We start from the raw sequence: 19,566 nt of genomic DNA, 5'->3' as shown, positions 1-19,566 counted from the left end.
GTTATATTTGTTGATCATCATCTTGTCTCTCAAAGAACCCATTCTTTGAGTTCTATCTCTTGTTCATTCGCTCTATCTTAGGCAAATCCCAATGTAGGATTACAATGAACTACCCAACAAACAACATTTGTTAGTTGATTTATAGAAGTGATATCCAAAGGTTAATTTAAGGATATCCCACAAGATTGTTCTCAAACAAATATTGCTTATTAGCATACAACCCCAAATCTTAAGATGATTAAGACTTGTTTTTCTTTCCAATTACTTCCTATGGAGTTATGAAAATTTTGGAAGATCTTCTAATTGACAATCATATTGTTTTAGAAGTATATATCCTATATATGGGTAATTGATAACATCCAATGAACTAAGTCTTATTCGAGTTCGTTCTTCTCCTAATGGAGAGATCCATGACCTTATGATGCTATTTTCCTTGATATCTTTCAAGGAAACTCGTCTAAAGTGCTACTTTTCCTTGGATCAAATCTAAGGAGATAAATACTTTAAACGTCTTACTCATCAACTTACATTCTTGACTTCTTTGAAACCTTTAGCAAAGTATTCGGACTTGTGTTTATTCAAAATAGACGATAATCCTATCGAGATCAATCTTCGGTGAATGTTATACAACATGAGTAATATAATGTTGTGGACAAGTTCCACTAACATCTAAGTGAATCAACCTCAACAACTTTGTGATTCTTTCTTCTTTCCAAAAAGAATAAAGATTCGAACATTTGGCCCCTATACAATTTTAACAAGAAGGCATTGGATCCGGATCTAACGATCCAAAGCATCCATCTATGACCAACTTGTAATTCATGTTTTAGAGGTGTCACAACTCAGTAGGGTTAGTCACTACCTTGTAACCTTTTGGGTTTTAAGCATCATTGTATTCTAAACAGTTAATACTACCACATTATCTATAGTATAGAGACAATTAATCGGATTACTATAATCCAATCATTCATTAATAAAGAACAATGTTTTGTTAAACAAAAAAATATATCCATCTCTTAAAACTATTAAGTTCCTTTATTCAAATTGAAATGTAAAGACAATCTTTGTTTTCCATTTTCTTTGGTAGTTCATATGAGGAAGTAAGCACTATCTACTTTCGCAGAGATCCATATTTGATTCACGTTCCAAATGTGAAGTACGTTTTTCTTCTCTCATTAATCTTTTACTTCTTATTAGCCACACTTTTACAATGATTGTAAAACATAGTTACTAATACGGAATCAAGCATTCAAGTAGAAGAACCAACTGTTTTGAACTATTCAAGAACAATTTACAACACCTTTGAAAGGTGTGTTCTTGACACTTGCAAGACATTTCTTACAAATACCCCTTCCAATGTCCATCATTTCATAAATAAAGTTTGTTCCCTTGGAGTTATTTTGTCTTCTTCCTTTGACTTCTCCATTGACTACAATAGTCATGGTCCCTAAGCTCCCACTATCTCTCTTGAAACCTATTTCAATTGTGTTATACACATCAAACGATTTGGAGAGCGCGCAGTTATTGTTCACAATATAGTTTACAATAAACTTAGTGAACCATTTGGATAGAGACACAAAAGGTGAAGTCTTTGCCTAGTTTCCGTCTCTAGAAGTGGTTTAACACTTCAACACTCAATGATTCAAAATCATCATAAGTCCATGTTGATGGACTATTTTTATCAACCAACCATTATGTTCTAAACATATTTACAAACTTTCAAGAGTTGTTCAAGGCAACTCTCATTTCTTCATACAACAATTTGTAAATGAAGAATCATGGCACATAAAGTGTCCATGCCCTTGTGCTTACTTCTCAAGTTCCTTGTTCATTTAACAAAGAAACAAGCACTAGTGTTTGCATTAACTAAGAGTTGTTCAAAGCAACTCTTATTTCTTCATACAACGATTTGTAAGTGAAGAACTATGACACTAAAAGTGTCCATTTCTTTATGCTAATCTTCATAAGTTCCTTTGTTCATACAATAAAGGAATAAGCACTGGTTGTTTGTGTTGTCCTCTTTATGATAAACTTATCTAGCATGTTCTTCCAATGATACATTATCAATAGTAAGTTTTGAGGATGAGACTACTTAGGTACATATACAATCCATTCAAGACAATCTACGGGATTGTGGTACCAAGTTCGGAAACTAAAGAATTTGGCTTTTCTTTGTCAAGTTTTGGATAGTGTTTGCAAATATATCGGTAAACTAATACATAACGAATATAAATTGATTGATTTTAAGCCATTGGATCCAAGTCTTTAAGTCAAATAGCACCACAACTATTTTTGGTAAATTCCATATCCCTCGTCGGAATTCGAGAGTTTTGGAGGAAACTCTTAGTAGGGTATGGGAGGTTCACTATTACCAAGCCCACCTCACAATGATATGATGTCGGCTAGCATTAATAATAATGAGAGAGTGTACACTTACTCATTTGCATCTCTTGCAAGTACCCATCTTATTTCGCCTCTAGAGAATGATGCCTCAAAATGATATCATGTTGGCTAAACTTGTTGCCTACCTCACTTCATCATGTATGTATATAGAACTCCTCCTGAGTGTAAGCACGCACTTTGTACTCTCCCATGATAGGGTGAAGTCGGTGTACGAGTCATAAACGATCGGAGCCTACCACGGTGGAAGGCCACGAAAGAGTGTTCAAAGCACTCTCACACTTGTCAACTTAATAATGGTTTGGTTGAGGGTTTTAGGTCTCATCACATATTGTCATTCATTTTAATCACATTAAAACAATTTGGTCCTATTACAACTATTGGTCCATATGATTGATTTAGTAGTATATGATACTCCCACTATGCTTGTAAAACGGTTTTTAAAGCAAGAATATATGGTACTACTAACATAAGGTTTGCATTCATTGATGGACTATATAGTTGCCTAAGGGCCTTAGGATGACCATGAACCTTTGGTTAGATCCAAGACGAGCCTAGTGTTGGATCTCAGTCTAGGAATGGTGATTGATTTTATTTACGTGTTTAATCACATTAAGGCTTGTTTTCTTATTGGTCATTGGACCCTCTACTCCAATTTCATGCATATCAAATAAAACAAGAAAAGAGTACTTCAAAGTAAAGATGAGCTTATGCTCTTTTACAACACTTGATCAAAACAAATTACTTTAAAGTAAAGAAGAGCTTATGCTCTTTTACAACATTTGATCATATCAAATTACAACCAAAATCTAATCTACACATTCCCATGGTTCAAACAAATTTGAAAGATGGCCATTCACATAGCTCAATTATTGTAGGCTTAGGTTCATAATCACCCTTTGTTTAATTAATTAACGCTTTAACTAATTAAACTTGAATGCAACATTGTCATTCGGTTTTTGTATCCATAGAATTGATTTAGATGGAGCTAAAAGAAATGAAAATCCAATTCTCATTTAAAGATACAAAACTATTTTGTTCTCAACTAATTTGGGCCAAAAAGCAATAACCTCAACCATTGGGCTATATTGCAAAATACAAACTTTTGAGGCCACTTTGTAGAAAAATAAAAGTCCACTACTTCATGTAATTATAACTAGAACTCAAAAATTTCTACAAATACAAAAACTTCATTAAAGGAGCAAAACAATTTGTCCTTTAGTGATTTTGGGCATTTATGTAAAAACGTAAACTTTCGGGGCAAAGTACAAATACACAAAAGTATCAAAACTTTATGTAATTGCATAAAAACCCCAAAAGTACTCGCTTTGAAGGAGTGGCCGGTCATGGTAGTGTGAGGGAGTGGTTTTTGATGAAAAACAAAGTCTTAAAGTCAAGCATGTTGAAAAGGTGATGGGTATGATGTTGAAAAAATAGGTATGGGTGTGTAAGAGAAGTACCAATCATGTACAAAAAAAATCAAATACATTTTCCACTTTCAATCACACTTTAAAAAAATGTCTTGTGATTGAAAAGTCTCACCAACTAACACCAAACAAAGACTTTATGTAATCAACCAAACTTTGAAACAAAATACCAAACTTTTTGTTCTTGGTATGAACAAAGCAAGAACATTGAAGAACACACATGAAAACTCATAAGAGCTCCATGAATGTTTTCACTCAATAAAATTCAAAATTTTACTACTCAAAAGGGGGTTAACATCCTAGGGTACTTAGTGGTTCCAAAAGTCATTTTAAAACACTTTTAACATGACAAACATGAACCCAAAAATCTACCCTTTGGATTAGGGCAAATTTCCCCAAAAACATGGCACCAAATTTTAGCTCTAAAATTTATGCTCATATGAACTACTTCTACAACATTTGAGATGGTAAATTTTCTAACAAAAGGATTCACCAACTACTAGACCTAGGCTCTAATACCACTTGAAGGAAATATTTGTGAAAACTAGTTGATTTGAGCAACATCTATACATGCAATAAACAATTAAAGGCGGAATCATGCTTGTATGCACTCAAAAACAAAACTTTACTCATGAAATTCAAAGCCTAGTAGTTGGGTGAACCAAGACTCAACTCAAGAACAAAGTGAGTTGAGAAATCTTATACCTTTGTTGATTCCTCTTTGCATAAGCAAAGGCTAATCACCCAAGGAGAGGGCCTTCATTCCTTGCTTCCTAGCTTCAAGGATTTCTTGGAGGAGGATGGTTGAAAGGATTCTCCAAGTTCCCAAAGTAGAGAACCTCTAATTTTTCCACACCAAGGAGAGCTTTGATAAGGAGATGAGTGACCTAGGAAGATTTAGATGCTAGTAAAACCTTCCTAGGGTGGCCATAAAATATCGGAATGGTCCATAGGATGGTTGAATAGGCCCACAAATATCCCCTTGAATTCTTTGCAGAAATGATGGGGATTCAGCATTAACCTTCAGTTGTGATGGTCTAATTACCAACTTTCCTTGAGAACAAGCCTTGCAAGGGTTATCATTTGAGATAGCAATGTGTCTGTTCAATAATGGATATCCATTAGAGTTGGCAATGATTCTACGCATCATGGTAGATCTTGGGTGACCTAGACGGTCATGCCAAAACATGTAAATTTTTTAATCAATGAACTTCTGGTTCATGACAGTATGTGATTCAACTGTCTTTATGTGTGTATAATACAATCCACTTGTCAAACCATGCAACTTCTCCAATATACATATCTGGGTATCATTGGAGGTAATGCATAGATACTCCACATTTTCTGCACTTTTCGTTTCAAAGTGGTATCCATTTAAACGTATGTCTTTGAAACTCAACAAATTTCGAGTAGATTGAGTAGCGTACAACGCATTCTGTATGGACAATATTGTTCCATTTGGTAACATAATCTGGGCTTTCCCTGAGCCTTCAATCACATTTGATTGGCCTGATATTGTTGTTACCCTTACTTTTGTAAGCATCAATCTTGAGAAATACTTTCGATCTAGAAATATTATATGCGTGGTTGCGCTGTCTGCAAGACAAATATCTCTACCATTTCTCATGTTTTAAGAATGACCATAGTTTTTATCCATGCTTTCTGAGTAAAGGGGATCACGGTTAAAAACAATTTATAATAAGAAATTTAAATGCCACTTTTATTGAATTTGAAATGCTAGTTTTAAACTACAAGTTCAGCATATCAAACATAAATGATTCAGTAGGACCAGTACACTTCATTCCCCCTTTCCATAGTGAAGTTTGAGACATCTAGGTGGGTTGTGTTCAATTGCCCTGATAAGTCGCACACTAGATCGGGTATATCTATTGGTTTAGCCTGGTTGAGAAAATTGGTCTCAACACCCTTCTCCTTGATGGAGGCTTGATATAGATCCACCAGATGTTTTGGGGTACGACAAGTACGCGCCCAGTGCCCATTGCCACCACACTTATGGCAGGCTCCTTCAAAGTTTCTGGGAGCATTATTCATATGAGATCTTCCTTTTTGGCGATATACATTTTTGAAGCTCGGGCCTGAATTATACCTTGGAACTTGGTTGTGAAACTGGACACCATGATTATTGCCTTTCCCATTCCACCGTCCTCGCCTGTGACCACGTCCTCATTTATGATTATTGCCATCAGAGGGTGTGGCATTCACTTCGAGGGAAACAACATTCACTTTTAGGAATGGTGCAGATCTAGTAGGTCGGCACCGATGATTTTTCATCAGGAGCTCATTGTTTTATTCAGCTACCAGGAGCACAGATATCAGCTGGTTGTATTCAATGAAACCTCGCTTTCTATACTGTTGTTGTATGAGCACATTAGAGGCATGAAAGGTGCTGAAAGTTTTTTCCAATATATCTTCCTTAGTGATGGTTTCCTCATAGAGTTTCATCTGGGAACTAATTCTGAACATTGCAGAATTGTACTTAGCCACTGTCTTGAAATCATGTATCCTTAGTGAGTCCACTCATAATGAGCTTTTGGAAGAATCACCGTTTTATGGTGATTGTATTTGCTTCTCAATGCCTTCTAGAGAGCTAATAGATCTTCAACCGTTAGGTACTCGCTCTTTAGTCCTTCACTAAAGTGGCGATGGATAAAGATCATGGCCTTTGCCCAATCTTGAGCAGATGCACTGTTCTCCTCATTGATTGTTTATCCAAGATTCCCTACCTCCAAATGGATCTTGGTATCCACTATCCAGGTAAGGTAGTTCTTCCCAGTAATGTCCAGGGCAACAAAATCAAGCTTTGCCAAGTTCGCCATTTTCTTTTCTGAAAGAAAACTGAGATGTATAAGAACTTGCAATAATATGTATTCTGGAGGTATGTAATGTTAGAACTTATGGTTCTTACAAATTTTTCATTTTGATCTTCAGGCCAAAATGATAAGCACTCGAAACTTCTGGCTCGAGATTTACATGATGAATGAGCAGGGCGATTGTACCGCACCATTCTCATAACATAGGATGTGCGATTATTCCACACCATTTAAGTAGCAGGAAAATTTAAATATGCAGAGCAGGGTGGACGATTATACTGCACCACCTAAAATTGCAATAAAAGTAAACAACAGGCAAATTTAAATATGCAGGGTAGGGTGGGCGATTATACCGCTCCACCTAAAATTTGCAATAAAATTAGATCTGTAGTTCAAGATAGGCGATGATATCGCACCATCTTGGATTGTAATAAGATTAAATTGCAATCCAAGATGGGCGATTGTATCGCACCATATTGGATTGCAGTAAAATTAACATAAATAAACACTGGGTTAGTAGTCATGAGCTACACCAAACAAGAAATCAAAGATATAAGTAACTGTTAGGTTGAGAACTAGAAGCAGGCATGGTGCAAACAGTTCTCCACAAGAGTATATCCAGCAGGTGAGGAAGAGGAAGAAGAAGAACAATAAAATCCTTAGAGGAAACCTTTTTTTTTTTCTTTCGACGAAGAGAAATGAGAAATGGTTAGAGAGTCGTGCTGATAACATGTTATAAATATGCAAAAATTAGAGAGATAACATTTACTAGTGACACAAGTGAATCAGATGTAAAATATCACACTGTAACTATAACACAAGGGAATGACAAATAAAAGAGGGAAAGATATATACTGATGTTATTGATCTTTTCTTCTTCTTAGTCTGTTTTGATAGCACACGGAGTGCTCTATTTATAGAACAATTCCAAACAAGCGTAATAATTACACCTTGAAATTTACAGCACACACTTTTTAAAAATACAATCCTCATTCATTTCCCTAGTTAATATTACTATGTGGGCATTCATTAACCCACAAATATTTTCAACAAGAACACCTAAGTAACCTGTGTAATTTTGTAAAGAGATGACTTTCACATGCTATTTTTTATTTCTTATATATTTCTGCTAATTTTTTTTTTATCTTATTAAAAAAAATCAAACAAGTCAAGATTAAACCGGGGATGTGTTTTTATCATTTCAATTTTCTTACATCAGCAAAACTCTATCCGCTTCGGAATTGTTCGGTCTCCCTGGGCGACACGTGTCACATTACCCTTCTAAAAGTATGGTGACAACTTCCACTACCCGCTTTGCGATTTCCACAAATTTAGCTCTCTTTCCCCTCCTGCAAAAATGGCTGTAGCTCAAATCTGCGCCTCACTCTCCCTTTCAATCAGAGGTACTCTCTCTCTCTCTCTCTCTCTCTCTCTCTCTCTCTCCATCACTGAATATTGAATTTGCTTTTGTAAAAATATTGAAATTTCAAAATTTATAATTTGTTTGATAAATTCGACAGATGCAAGTGGAATTAGCTCAGCAGCAGGTCCTGCTCGGCTTCCCCATTTTAATTCCGGTAGAATTGGGACGACCTTTGCTTCTGGTTCTCCACTCAGTAAGCCCTTGACTCTTCTTTCTCCTTAGTTACTTTTAAGGGATGTTTTCATTTTTTAGTTACTTTTAAGGGATGTTTTCATTTTTTAGTTACTTTTAAGGGATGTTTTCATTTTTTTTTTTTTTTTACTACGTTCTTCTTAGGTTCGAATTTTATGGATGATACTAAATTATATTGTTCATTATGTAGTTTAACTGAACTCCCCTCCTTTAGTATAAAATATCGATGTACTCAAAAAAAAAAAAAAAAAAAAAAACCAAAGAAATACAGTTACTGACTTACAGCTTAAGTTCAGTTTTCTTTTCTTAAATGTAAATTAAATTCGAAATGGTTATCGAACGGACCCTGAAATCTATCATCGCTGGAAGGAGTTCAAGAACCAGGAATTATTTTTAGTTTTTGGAATAAGAGTAATGTAGCCCAATTGACACAACTCAAAGTTTACAGATTCTTGTATGAGTAACAGTTTAATTGACACATAAGCTTATACTCTAGGGTTGCTCGACTTCGAAAGTATTAGGACTATTGGGTTTTTGTTTGCTGTATTTAGTTGCTTAAGAGTTGATGTTTGATTTTGTTTTCAGTTATTAAAAGAGCATACCAACATAGGAATGCTGCATGTAAATCGATGCCAATTTCCATAAGGTGTGAGCAAAGCACCAAGGAGGGAGGTTTGGATGTATGGCTTGGCCGGCTCGCCATGATTGGCTTTGCTGTGGCTATTGGCGTTGAGGTATCAACCGGAAAGGGACTTCTGGAGGTATGACACAAGCTATGGCTTTTAACATCCAAACCAAGATTTCCAATTTACTTTCAGTTGCATCCGTGTTTATGGGAATTAGTGTTGGTTTCCGTTCGTTGAACCGTTGGCTTACTTGTGCCATTGATGATTTAACAAGTATATAAAAGATATTGAAAGGCCTAGAAATTAGCATCTTGCATTGTCCTAAAAGTTATCCTTCATGTTTGCTTTAAGTGCTGTTTACTAGGGTAGGAAACTTACTGAAATTCCAATTGGAATTACCATCTATAGATTATTGTTAGAATAAACTTTCTAATACTCGAGAGACTTGGATTCAAACTCAATTAAAATCTTGTCGATTTGAGTGGGTTCTTCCTATGTACACCAAGCCTCAGCGTTACAATGACCATCCATTGCAGCTGTGCTCCTTGACCAAATGAGCCTTTTGCTTCCTTGTTTATGACCTTTTGTTAACTCCTACCTGATAGATGATAATTATGATTCCTGATTTATTGTGATCTTTGCTTGATTTTCCTGTATAAATCAAATCTCTTAGATTAGCCTTCCTTTTATGTATTTCTTGAGTAGATAGAAAGTATACTTGTAAATCAAGGCTTTATAAACCTAAATAATGAACGAGAATCAATCCTCAAGTCATCGAGGAATTCAGCTGACATACCTTTTATGTTCTTAAAGTGATGAAACCTTCACGTCTAAAGCTGTCTCCTGATGATTTTTTTTTCCAACTTTTTTGATTGGGGTACGCCACTGCTTATGCAAACTTTTGCTGCCAATGACTGTCTAACACACGAGTTTTGAAGAATTTTTAGTTAAATTTCTCAGATGTCCAGCTTCTGTTCGGTCTAGTTATTTTTGGTGCTGGCAGACTTCCATGGGAATTGTTGTTGATGTCTCGGTTAATCACTTCAAAGCTTAATCATTCCTGACTAAGTTCTCCCTGTTCCATCCCTTAGAATGTTGTACTTGAAATGAAATAACCTCTTATTTAACTGATAATAAACAAAGAAGCTTCCCATTTTACCATGTAACTCAATGAGATCGAGCTTTATTTGACATTGTTCCTCGTCTTCTTTGTGAGTTATCATTCTCGAATCTCAACAAGTACAATTTATAGTAAGTTCCCGTTGTGATTGTGCAGAACTTTGGGCTTACAAGCCCCCAACCTACAGCTGCCTTGGGTGTTACAGCATTGGTGGGAGTTTTGACAGCAGTTTTCATCTTCCAGTCCGGCTCAGAAAAGTGAACACAGTTTCGGTTGCTTGGAAGTGGTTGTATGGTTTGTAATACTGACATGTATTCCAAATTCAACACTAGTTCATCACTGTAATTTTGTCAGAGTGCCAACACTTTCGGCGATACTTGAGGTTAAGGATGTATTATAATTGATCCATCTCAATGATGACATGCTCCCTAAAGCAAAATTAACTTTCTCATAGTGGAAATGCTTGTGAACTGTTTGGACTGGATAGCAACAAAGCATTTTGTCATCGACAAGCAAATGTGTGGTAGGCCGACGGCGTGCCCACACCTAGCACCCAAGTTTGAATCTCTTTACCATTAATTAGAGTGTATTAGAATCAATGTTTTAAAGGCGAAGGTGTGAGTGAGGTGTTTCATGGATAGCCTTGCCTAGGCAAACGCCTTGAGGTGTGAGACCTAAATTTTTTAATGTATATTATTCATAATATTTAAAAAATATAATACTTTGCAAAAACTCTTAACTAAAAAGTGAATAGAAAGGAAGATGGTGGGGTAATGTATATCAGCACATTGGGGTAATAAATGTTAGGAAAGCGGGGTAATAAAAAGTATAGAAAAACCAAAGGTGAAGAGAAAAGAAGACAGTGGGGTAATAAATATCAGCAAAGAAGGGTAATAAATGTACAAAGTGGGAAATAAAAAGTTTGGAAAAATGATAAATCAGGAGGAAAAAAAAAAAAATCGTAGCTTCTTCATCTTGTTCACTAGGCAGACTCTGCAACTCAAAGAATTCCATATTTTTGCAACTTAAAAATGAAAAAGGGACATCTCAGATGCACCTCAAGCGAGCCTCAACCGCCTAGGCGTGCCCCACAAAACCTAGGCAAGTATTTCGCCAACTCCCACAAAACAGAAGCGAAAATGTTGAAGCCCCGCCTCCAAAGGCAGGCGTGCTTTTTGAAACACTGATTAGAATATCGCGTTGTCAGATTCCTATTAATTAGAAATTGACTTGGAAAAGAAATATTTTCACCTAGAAGGAACATCAGTTGTAATGCTTTGTGAGAAGGATCTTAAAAAAAATTTAATTAGATGCAGACACAAATGAGTGGATATAAGCTTTTTTCAGAAGTTGAAATATTATCTTTGTAATTTCCAGGAAACAGGCCAACAGAATATTGGCCCTGCCCACTTATGTTGCATCAATGTTCCCTTATGATGCCAACAATTCCTGTTGCAGGTAAAATTAAGATAATTAATTTCTTTTCCCTCTTTTCTAATTTAGAATATATTCTCTTCACCTTTTGCATCAACCACCACTAATATTGTCCCCATCTGGGCTTTGCTTTCAACTCAAGAAATCTCTTTCCCTGTGCTTATGAATAAACTGATTGCAACCCTTGATGTATTTTCCTTCTCAAATTCTAAATCTTGTTTAAACTCACTGCTAATAACTTTGTTGACCTTGTGTTTTTGGAATGGGAGGAGCGGTTTCGCGAATTGCAAAGAGGTTCTTCCCAAAGAATGGAGTGAGGATTCTAATGGTGGGTCTTGATGCTTCAGGAAAGACAACCATCCTCTACAAGCTGAAGCTTGGAGACATCGTTAACACCATACCCACCATCGGTATTTATCCTTAAAATCCATCCTGGATGAAGCATTTGGTTTATGATTCTGTTGCAGTTCAATTATCTTTGGTTTTCACACTTGAGCCACTATATTTTGATCAAAAATTCTCCGTGCAGGACGTTCGTTGTTTTATTAAAGAACTAACGCGTATTGGTAGTGTTGAAATGTATCAGTTTACATAAGAGTATGACACTTCCTTTACTTTTATGGAGCAGGTTTCAATGTGGAGACAATAGAGTACAAAAATATTACCTTCACTATTTGGGATGTTGGTGGACAAGACAAGGTACCAAGCTCTTTCGCTCTTCTATCCGTCCGCACAAGGATGACTGATTTATACTTTTCTGGACGTAGTTGGAAATGGTTTTGATTCAATTAAGCGTTTAAATATGGATCAATTAAACTCTATGGAGCTTCGTATTGTGATCGCTAACTAATCTGTTCATCATCTCCTGGCTGCTCACCAGATACGGCCTTTGTGGAGGCACTACTTTCAGAATACTCAAGGCATTGTATTTGTTGTGGACAGCATTGACAGGGAAAGAATCTCAGAAGCCCGCAACGAGCTTCATCGTATTTTAAGTGAGGTCTGTGAGGTTTATATGTGAGGAATTCGATACCTGTTACAAAAAGGATTAAAACTGTGTTGAAGAAAAGGAAAGAAAGAGGTTTATAATTGTTGTCTCTTTTTGCAGAGTGAACTAAGCAATGCAACACTTCTTGTCTTTGCTAATAAGCAAGACCTTCCACATGCTATGAGTTCTTCTGAGGTTGCTGATAAACTTGCCCTGCACTTACTCGGGAATCGTTTCTGGTATGCGTACAACTTCTCTACTGTACATAAGTAGCTAGAAGAAAAGGGATTGCTTAATTTAAAAAACCTGCTACTGAAACTTGAAACAAAAGCCAACGTAACGCGACTCAAACGTGTTACAATCTGATCGCGTATTGATTCTGAGTTTTCAATGGAATTTTAATGAGTTTTATTGCATAGGTACATCCAAAGTACTTCTGCCACCACCGGCCAAGGACTCTATGAAGGTCTTGATTGGCTATCTGATAATATTGTCAATAACAAGGCATGATGCAAGGGGGCTTCTACAAAATTCAGACCATTCACATTCGTACTCGATACATTTTAGTGGAATCAAATTGGTTAACAATGGAAAGTGAACACGTCATTTCTTTGCAAAACCCTGCATATTTGGTTTGAATGGAGCTTCAGTAGAACCTGTCGGTTTGCGAAGTGACGGAAATTCAAGCCTGTCTTCCTGTCTTGGGGAGGTATAGAATCCCAGTTAGCACTACTCACTACTGTATTGATGAAGTAACCAGTATTCATTAATACAATCTCAGAATAAATGTTGATAGGTTATTTTTGGTCTGCTCCTTTTGGTTTCGATTTGAAGCATGTTGACATCAGATTCGACTTTACTCTTAATTTCAAGTTGCCTGACCAAGAAAAATATCTAATCTTTCGGAATAAGAGGCAAAGATACAATTGCGATTAAAAATTGTTCCAATCCAGAATGACAAAAGATTTTATGCTCAAATTTCGCTTCCTGGTTGCACCTATATAATCAACAGAGTCATGAAAGGTGGATGGATGAAATTCCACAGTTCAAGGTCGATAGATGAAAATCCATAGATTGGAGCCCGGCTGGAGCCTCAGATTTCTTCTGATTCCTCTTCTTGCTTCCAAATTTGTTCCTTTCATTCGGTTTCTCATCGACCACAGGCAGTGTGCTTATTATGTCTTGATAAATTGCACCTAGCGGATCCATCTGGAAAGCAGGATGATTAACAAGTGCACTCAGACGCTTTCCTTCCTTCAATCTGATGAAAACGTAACAATATCAGTCTATTATTCCCCTCGAATTTCCGTGATCTACTGAGAATAAAAATTTTAGAATAAAAAAATTGGAAAACTTACATTAGCTTGAACTTTGCAGCAGGAGTTAGTTCTAGTGAATCCTTCAACTCAGGCAGAAACTCTGAGAGGGAAGAGATATCATATGCATTCAGTTTCTTCCGTCGGATATGAAATTTCTTCTTCTGGTACAAGTGAAATTCACTCATTAGCATACATGATGGATTTTATTCAAAAGTAAAGCAATGGAGAAATCTGAAGAATGCCAAAAACCTAATCATGTTACTGCAACAAACAATATGCCTTGTCAAAGTCTTGCTAGCACAAGGAGGGGGAATCGACTCAAAATCAGACTCACTTGAAAACTGAAATATCTCTATTTTTCGAAGACCTGGGTGAAGACCAGTTGTCCAAGGCAATGTGCCCTCCCCTTGCATCCGAGTCCAAATTTCCCCTCCCCGTAGCAAATGTCAAATACATCATAATTTCCAGTTGCAAATTCACAAACAAACAATCATGCTTAAAAAAATTACCAACCATGATCACCACGAAAAATTAGATTCTTACCTTCAAAAAACCCTTCTTTGTACTCGAGGCAAGGGTTTCTTTACCTGAATTTTCACCCATGTCTGAGTTTGCTTCTTGAAATATTATTCCACTCCTCTAACGTATGACGAAATTTATGAGCAAACTTCCCTAGTTCAGAAGAAGGGGGTCACCGGTGTGGCTCAAGGAACTCTCCCACGGTCGAGCCAGTAAACTTCTAAAATTCAAACCAGTTGTCGGCTTAGAGCTCAAGGTATTATGGACCTTTTTTGTTGCTGGTATTTTGTACCTTGGTTTGTTCGTTAAGGGAGGATTTATACTGGCTCTAATGGAGTAAGAACAAACCATTTTAAGCATGTGTATATTGTTCTTAGCCGTTTTGGCAGCGCTCGATTTTAGGCATATCTAGGTTGTCCCTTCCCTTTTCAAATTCCTTGGATTCTTAGCCCTTTTTCTTTGGGTCCAAAGCCATGTTTTATATTCGGCTTTTTGGGACAATCTCTATGTGCTTAGTTCTTATTTCCTTACTTGCGTGTGAAGGCACTTTGTTTTTCTTCTCAAAATGAGAGATTTGTTTCCAAAAATTTTATCTTAATTTGCTCGAGAATTTTTCTTTTTTGATGCAAGCGATATTAGTGGAGAGAGGAATCAAACTCAAGAACTTGTGTGTAAGTGTTAATGCTCTTTAATGAGCTAAACTATATGATACGTTTGATAACCAATTCAGTTTTTAGGTTCTTGAATTTCCCTTTAATAATTAATCTAAAAATTATGTATGATAGGAAGATTCTAGGGATCCTAAAGCAATCTCATTTGCAGGTTGCTTTTGTTTCTTGACAAAATGAATTTAAGGGGGAGTAGTCAAATTAGGTTTTGATAGCATTTTAATGGATTTTGAAATCTGGGTGTATTGCATTTTAAAAGATCTTGAAATCATGGCATAGTCAAATTAAGATTTTAGAGGATTTTAAAAATCCATCAAAATCCAAGCATGGTCGATTAGGATTTGTAAATGAGTTTCCAGATGTCTAGGTGTAGTGAAAATACCAAGGATTTGCTAGGATTTTTATGGATTTGAGGGTCTGTGGGTATAAATACCAAATGTCATCAAGAATCCAATCCTCACCCGTCAGATTTCTTTTCATGCCAAAGGAACAGCCTTCTCCATTTGAGAGGACTTGCTGTGAACTTAGCCGCCTTGGACTTCCATGGTTGGCCGTTAAATCTTCGTAGGCATGAGAAGATGGACCTCGTGTTTGCAAGCCTTGATGGAGGCCACATGGAATATATTTTAGGGAGCTTTAATCAAAGGGGCTTGGATGAAGATTATTTTAACAAAAAACCAGCCTAAAATATTGTTTAACAAAAAAACTCTTCAAATTTAACCATAAGGACAAAAGCCCTAAATTATACACAAACTGAATTACAATGCCCAACACGCTCAAATGTAACTTTCCATAATTGCCTTAACAGAAATAGAGAAGGAGAAAAGTTTCTCTCTCTTCACTCCCACCTTACATGGTCCCACCCTTTCATATTTAGGAGGGTGTATTCAATTTGAATTTTCAGAGAGTTTCAGAGAATCTAATTCCATGGAATTTGAGAAGAAAAAAAAATGGGATTTTGAGTTAAAGTTTCATAGAATTCACATGAATTGTGAGAGAATTCTTTGCATGGGCTCAGAGAAATTCAGAGAGTTTATTCCTGAATTTCAAGAGATTTGTGTGAATTCCCATGAAATCACAGTGATTATTTTATTTCAAGAAAAGCCAAATTGATTGGTAAAATTGGGTTGTCCCAGAAGGCAAAAGAAAAAATTCGATGTACTTCTTGAATTTTGACCAATCCATTTATAGGCAACTATATCAAGGAGAAAATTTTCCAGACCAACATCAAGAAAGTACCACTAATAAAATGTTCAGGTTATGGAACCGAATCTTAGATCAAGTTAAGGTTCCTTTTTTGAGTGTAAATAAATATGCAAAGGATCTCCTTGACAATTCACTTAATAAGCGGAAGCTTGTGATTGCATTTGCCCACTTCATGTATTTTTCCTAGTGTAGACTTTATATCTCAACTAAGAAAGTTAATGAATTATGTGGAGATATGCCTCTAGTGAATAAGTATGGGAAAATCATTAGAGCTAGGAAGAAGGTGATTGTGGATAAGTATGGGAACATCATTGAAAACAGGAAGAGGGTTATTGTGCCTACCAATGGAAGCAAATGGGCAACACTGACTGATTCTAATTTGTGGGGGAAAGAAGGCTACGTTGAGTTAGGAAAAGATTATATGGCTGCCTTGTTTTGCTGGTAACTGTACAATACAGGAGAACCTCTTAGGGTTCCTTAAAGTCCGATTGTAACTACGGACATTCCTTAAAGTCCGATTGTAACTGCTCCCAGTGAAAATGCATTCTTGCTTTTGGACTGGATTCGTCGTCTGGCGCATAAACATTTTCAAGTCTCACAGAATTTTGCGAAGTGCATAGAATAAGGTGGTTGGCTGAAGGTTACTTTGAATGACTCTCCCGGTTTTAGGCCACATTTGCAGTCATTCCTAATTGACTTACATGTAAGAAACAGAGACCAACCTGCAAATTTTGCTGAACTCAATCAATAAAAACACTAATAGAATTTACCAAACAGTTCTTTTGAACATGAAAAGGAAACATTTTTCAAATTCAACATATGCCAATGGTCCTCAAGCCTTTTATTCTACCACCATCCTAAAATCCGAGGGATCAAGAATAGAAATTTAAAAAAAAAAAACCCCGTAAAATCAAATAATCCCCTCAATTTCTCATCTTTGAATCCTATCATTCATAGCATCTGTCCACATATTTGTAGCTATGCTAGCTTTCCATGCATTAGCAATCTATCATTGTTGCTATTTGGTTTGATTACCTGGTTCATCATCATTTTCTTCATCTTCAAATTCATCGTCTTCTGATTCAATTGGAAATTCATCAGAACGACACTCCTTGCGAAGAAAGTTGTGCAATCCTGCATAAGCTAACACTAACTCTACTTGTGTTTTAATTGGAAATGGAGGTGCTGACTTAAAAATTGTGAATCAAGATTTAAATACACCAAATATCCTTTCCACTACATTTCTCAAGGAAGCATGTCGAAGATTGAACAACTCATTCGCATTTACGGGGTCATGATTATTACCAGCAAAATCTTGGAGATGATACTGAACACCTCGAAATTGAGCTAAAAATTGGTGACGATTGGCAAATCCAAAATCAATAAAAATGAAAGATCATCATGTAAATAATATATTCGATAAGAAAAAGAACTCACCCTTAGGAAGCCCTCCCATACTTCATCACTAGCCGTGAACTTCTTTGTGACGGGGTCCCAACCAAATCCAGAACTACGCCTAAAAAGCTGACATATTGATTGATATCGACCCCTCAACGTTTTCACACAGTTCTTAACATGATCTTGAGTTTTTTGACACCCAAGTTTTTCATTGAGCACAGGAACAATTTTGGCTTCTATAGTCTGCTTGCTTATCATGCCATTAGCATCACGCCATCCATTTTTTACGGCCTCAACAAGTAGTTGCAACATCATGTTGCTCTCTTCCACAAACCATTGATTGTAGTTTCCTTTTCCATTTTCTTGATGTGAATCTCCCATTTATGATCTTTTAGATGATACATCATAATTATACAACGAATCAATGCACACAATAAAGACTGAACTACATGCATAGGATTGCAAAGAAGACAAATTGAACAACAGACCAGTCAAGTATCACGCTAGTTACATTGACATTTTGACCGAATGCTAAAATCTCACCCTTATTTGATATAAAATCAACGGATGCTAAAAGCATGATAACCAAACACATAATGAACCCTACAATTAATGGACCCCAAAACCATCTTTGTGGATTCCAGTTGATCTTTTTTACAATGAAAAGCATATACAAGGTGAAAAAATCAATTCGACAATTCATGTAAACTTGTTAAAAAAATCAATTCGACATCCAACAGATATATATTTTTTTTTATAGATTTCGACATCCAACAGATAAAATACAATATAATTGAACAATATGAATTCAGATAAATCCTAGACTAGAAAACCCTAACCCTAGAAAACATCAATTCGACATCCAACAGCAAGCCATAAACCCACACGCATATTCAACAAAACACCAAACCATAAACCGACATGCATATAGGCCTGGCAATTTCTGACACGACCCGATAACCCGACACGACACGACACGAAATTAACAGGTGTTTGGGTCGACACGATAACGAATCGGGTCTTATCGGGTAACCCGATAAGCACCTGTTAAGATAACGGGTTGGGTCGGGTATACACGTGGGTAAACACGATACACGATAAGCAGAATATTATTTTTATAATTTTATAACCCTAAAAAAATACTGTAATAATTATATACATTAATTTTACAATTTTATACCCCTAAAAATTATAATATATATATATATATATATTTATATATTAAATTAACTATAAAATTTATAATAATTATAATAATTATATATACTATAATAATTATACTCCCAAAATATTAAGTCTATCTATACTAATTTTATATATATATATATATATATATATTAAATTTTATAAAAACTATAATAATTATTAATTAATAATTTAATATGCATGATCATGCATTGCATATTTGCATGATTTTGCATCCATTGAAATTTGATGCGTCAGGACTCAGATGTGATTTGTTTCCATTCTCAAATTTCAATAATCAATTTCTTGCCATTGCCATTTGCCAACTTGCCGCCCTTTTTGAAAAAAAAATGGAGGGAAAATGAAAATGTTAAGAAAAGTTGAAAATAAAACAAAAAAGTGAGGGAATTAGGGAAAGATGTTGGAGGGAAAAGTGAAAATGATAAGAAAAAGTTGAAAAGGAAACAAAAAAGAGAGGGAAAAATGAAAATTAATAGAAGTGGTGAATTTTTTTTTTTTTTTAAGTTATTAACTTTTTATCACACACATGATTGTCATGACATATCTCACTATTTTTATAATGACACACGTGACACGTGATGTATGTACTATTCCGTGTACCAGTCAATTATAATTTGTACGTACAAAATAAATAGATTTAAATCTACTTAATAAATATATATATACACACACACACACGGAACTTGATTAATGGCATACGAATTCTCCAAAACTAATTTCAACGATCCCAACCGTCAAACTTGTTTGTATATGCTTTGAGATCACATCAACAAAAAATCATAAAAAATAAACATTCAGAGATCAAGTAA

The 19,566-nt window shown here is 35.7% G+C and overlaps 3 protein-coding genes across 4 annotated transcripts; 2 read left to right on the top strand and 1 right to left on the bottom strand.

Moving 5' to 3' along the window:
• Nucleotides 1-7,915: 7,915 nt before the first annotated feature.
• LOC108865592 (stress enhanced protein 1, chloroplastic) lies at nt 7,916-10,471 on the top strand. Its single transcript, XM_018642703.2, has 4 exons — nt 7,916-8,061; nt 8,179-8,274; nt 8,859-9,034; nt 10,176-10,471. The coding sequence occupies exons 1-4, from the start codon at nt 8,016-8,018 to the stop codon at nt 10,278-10,280; spliced, it is 423 nt and encodes a 140-aa protein (XP_018498219.2). The 5' UTR covers nt 7,916-8,015; the 3' UTR covers nt 10,281-10,471.
• Nucleotides 10,462-13,250, top strand: LOC103927806 (ADP-ribosylation factor 2). 2 transcript variants are annotated; one of them, XM_048570872.1, is made up of 7 exons: nt 10,462-10,542; nt 11,397-11,477; nt 11,723-11,863; nt 12,082-12,152; nt 12,334-12,453; nt 12,562-12,680; nt 12,861-13,250. In XM_048570872.1, the coding sequence occupies exons 1-7, from the start codon at nt 10,479-10,481 to the stop codon at nt 12,949-12,951; spliced, it is 687 nt and encodes a 228-aa protein (XP_048426829.1). In that variant the 5' UTR covers nt 10,462-10,478; the 3' UTR covers nt 12,952-13,250. The 2 variants fall into 2 exon arrangements, with proteins under 2 accessions (XP_048426829.1, XP_048426830.1); XM_048570873.1 differs by lacking the exon at nt 10,462-10,542 and adding an exon at nt 10,546-10,684.
• Nucleotides 13,251-13,387: 137 nt separating this feature from the next.
• LOC103927807 lies at nt 13,388-14,562 on the bottom strand. Its single transcript, XM_009336759.3, has 3 exons — nt 14,304-14,562; nt 13,800-13,921; nt 13,388-13,702 (listed from the first exon to the last, which is right to left on the bottom strand). The coding sequence occupies exons 1-3, from the start codon at nt 14,361-14,363 to the stop codon at nt 13,456-13,458; spliced, it is 429 nt and encodes a 142-aa protein (XP_009335034.2). The 5' UTR covers nt 14,364-14,562; the 3' UTR covers nt 13,388-13,455.
• Between the last annotated feature and the right edge of the window lie 5,004 nt (nt 14,563-19,566).

This window comes from the organism of the source record quoted next, unplaced genomic scaffold (assembly GCF_019419815.1).
Source record: "Pyrus x bretschneideri cultivar Hongxiangsu unplaced genomic scaffold, Pyrus_bretschneideri_v1 Contig55, whole genome shotgun sequence".
Lineage (NCBI taxonomy): Eukaryota > Viridiplantae > Streptophyta > Magnoliopsida > Rosales > Rosaceae > Pyrus > Pyrus x bretschneideri.
The sequence above is the reverse complement of the archived record's forward strand: the minus strand, read 5'-3'. Positions and strand labels throughout refer to the sequence as shown.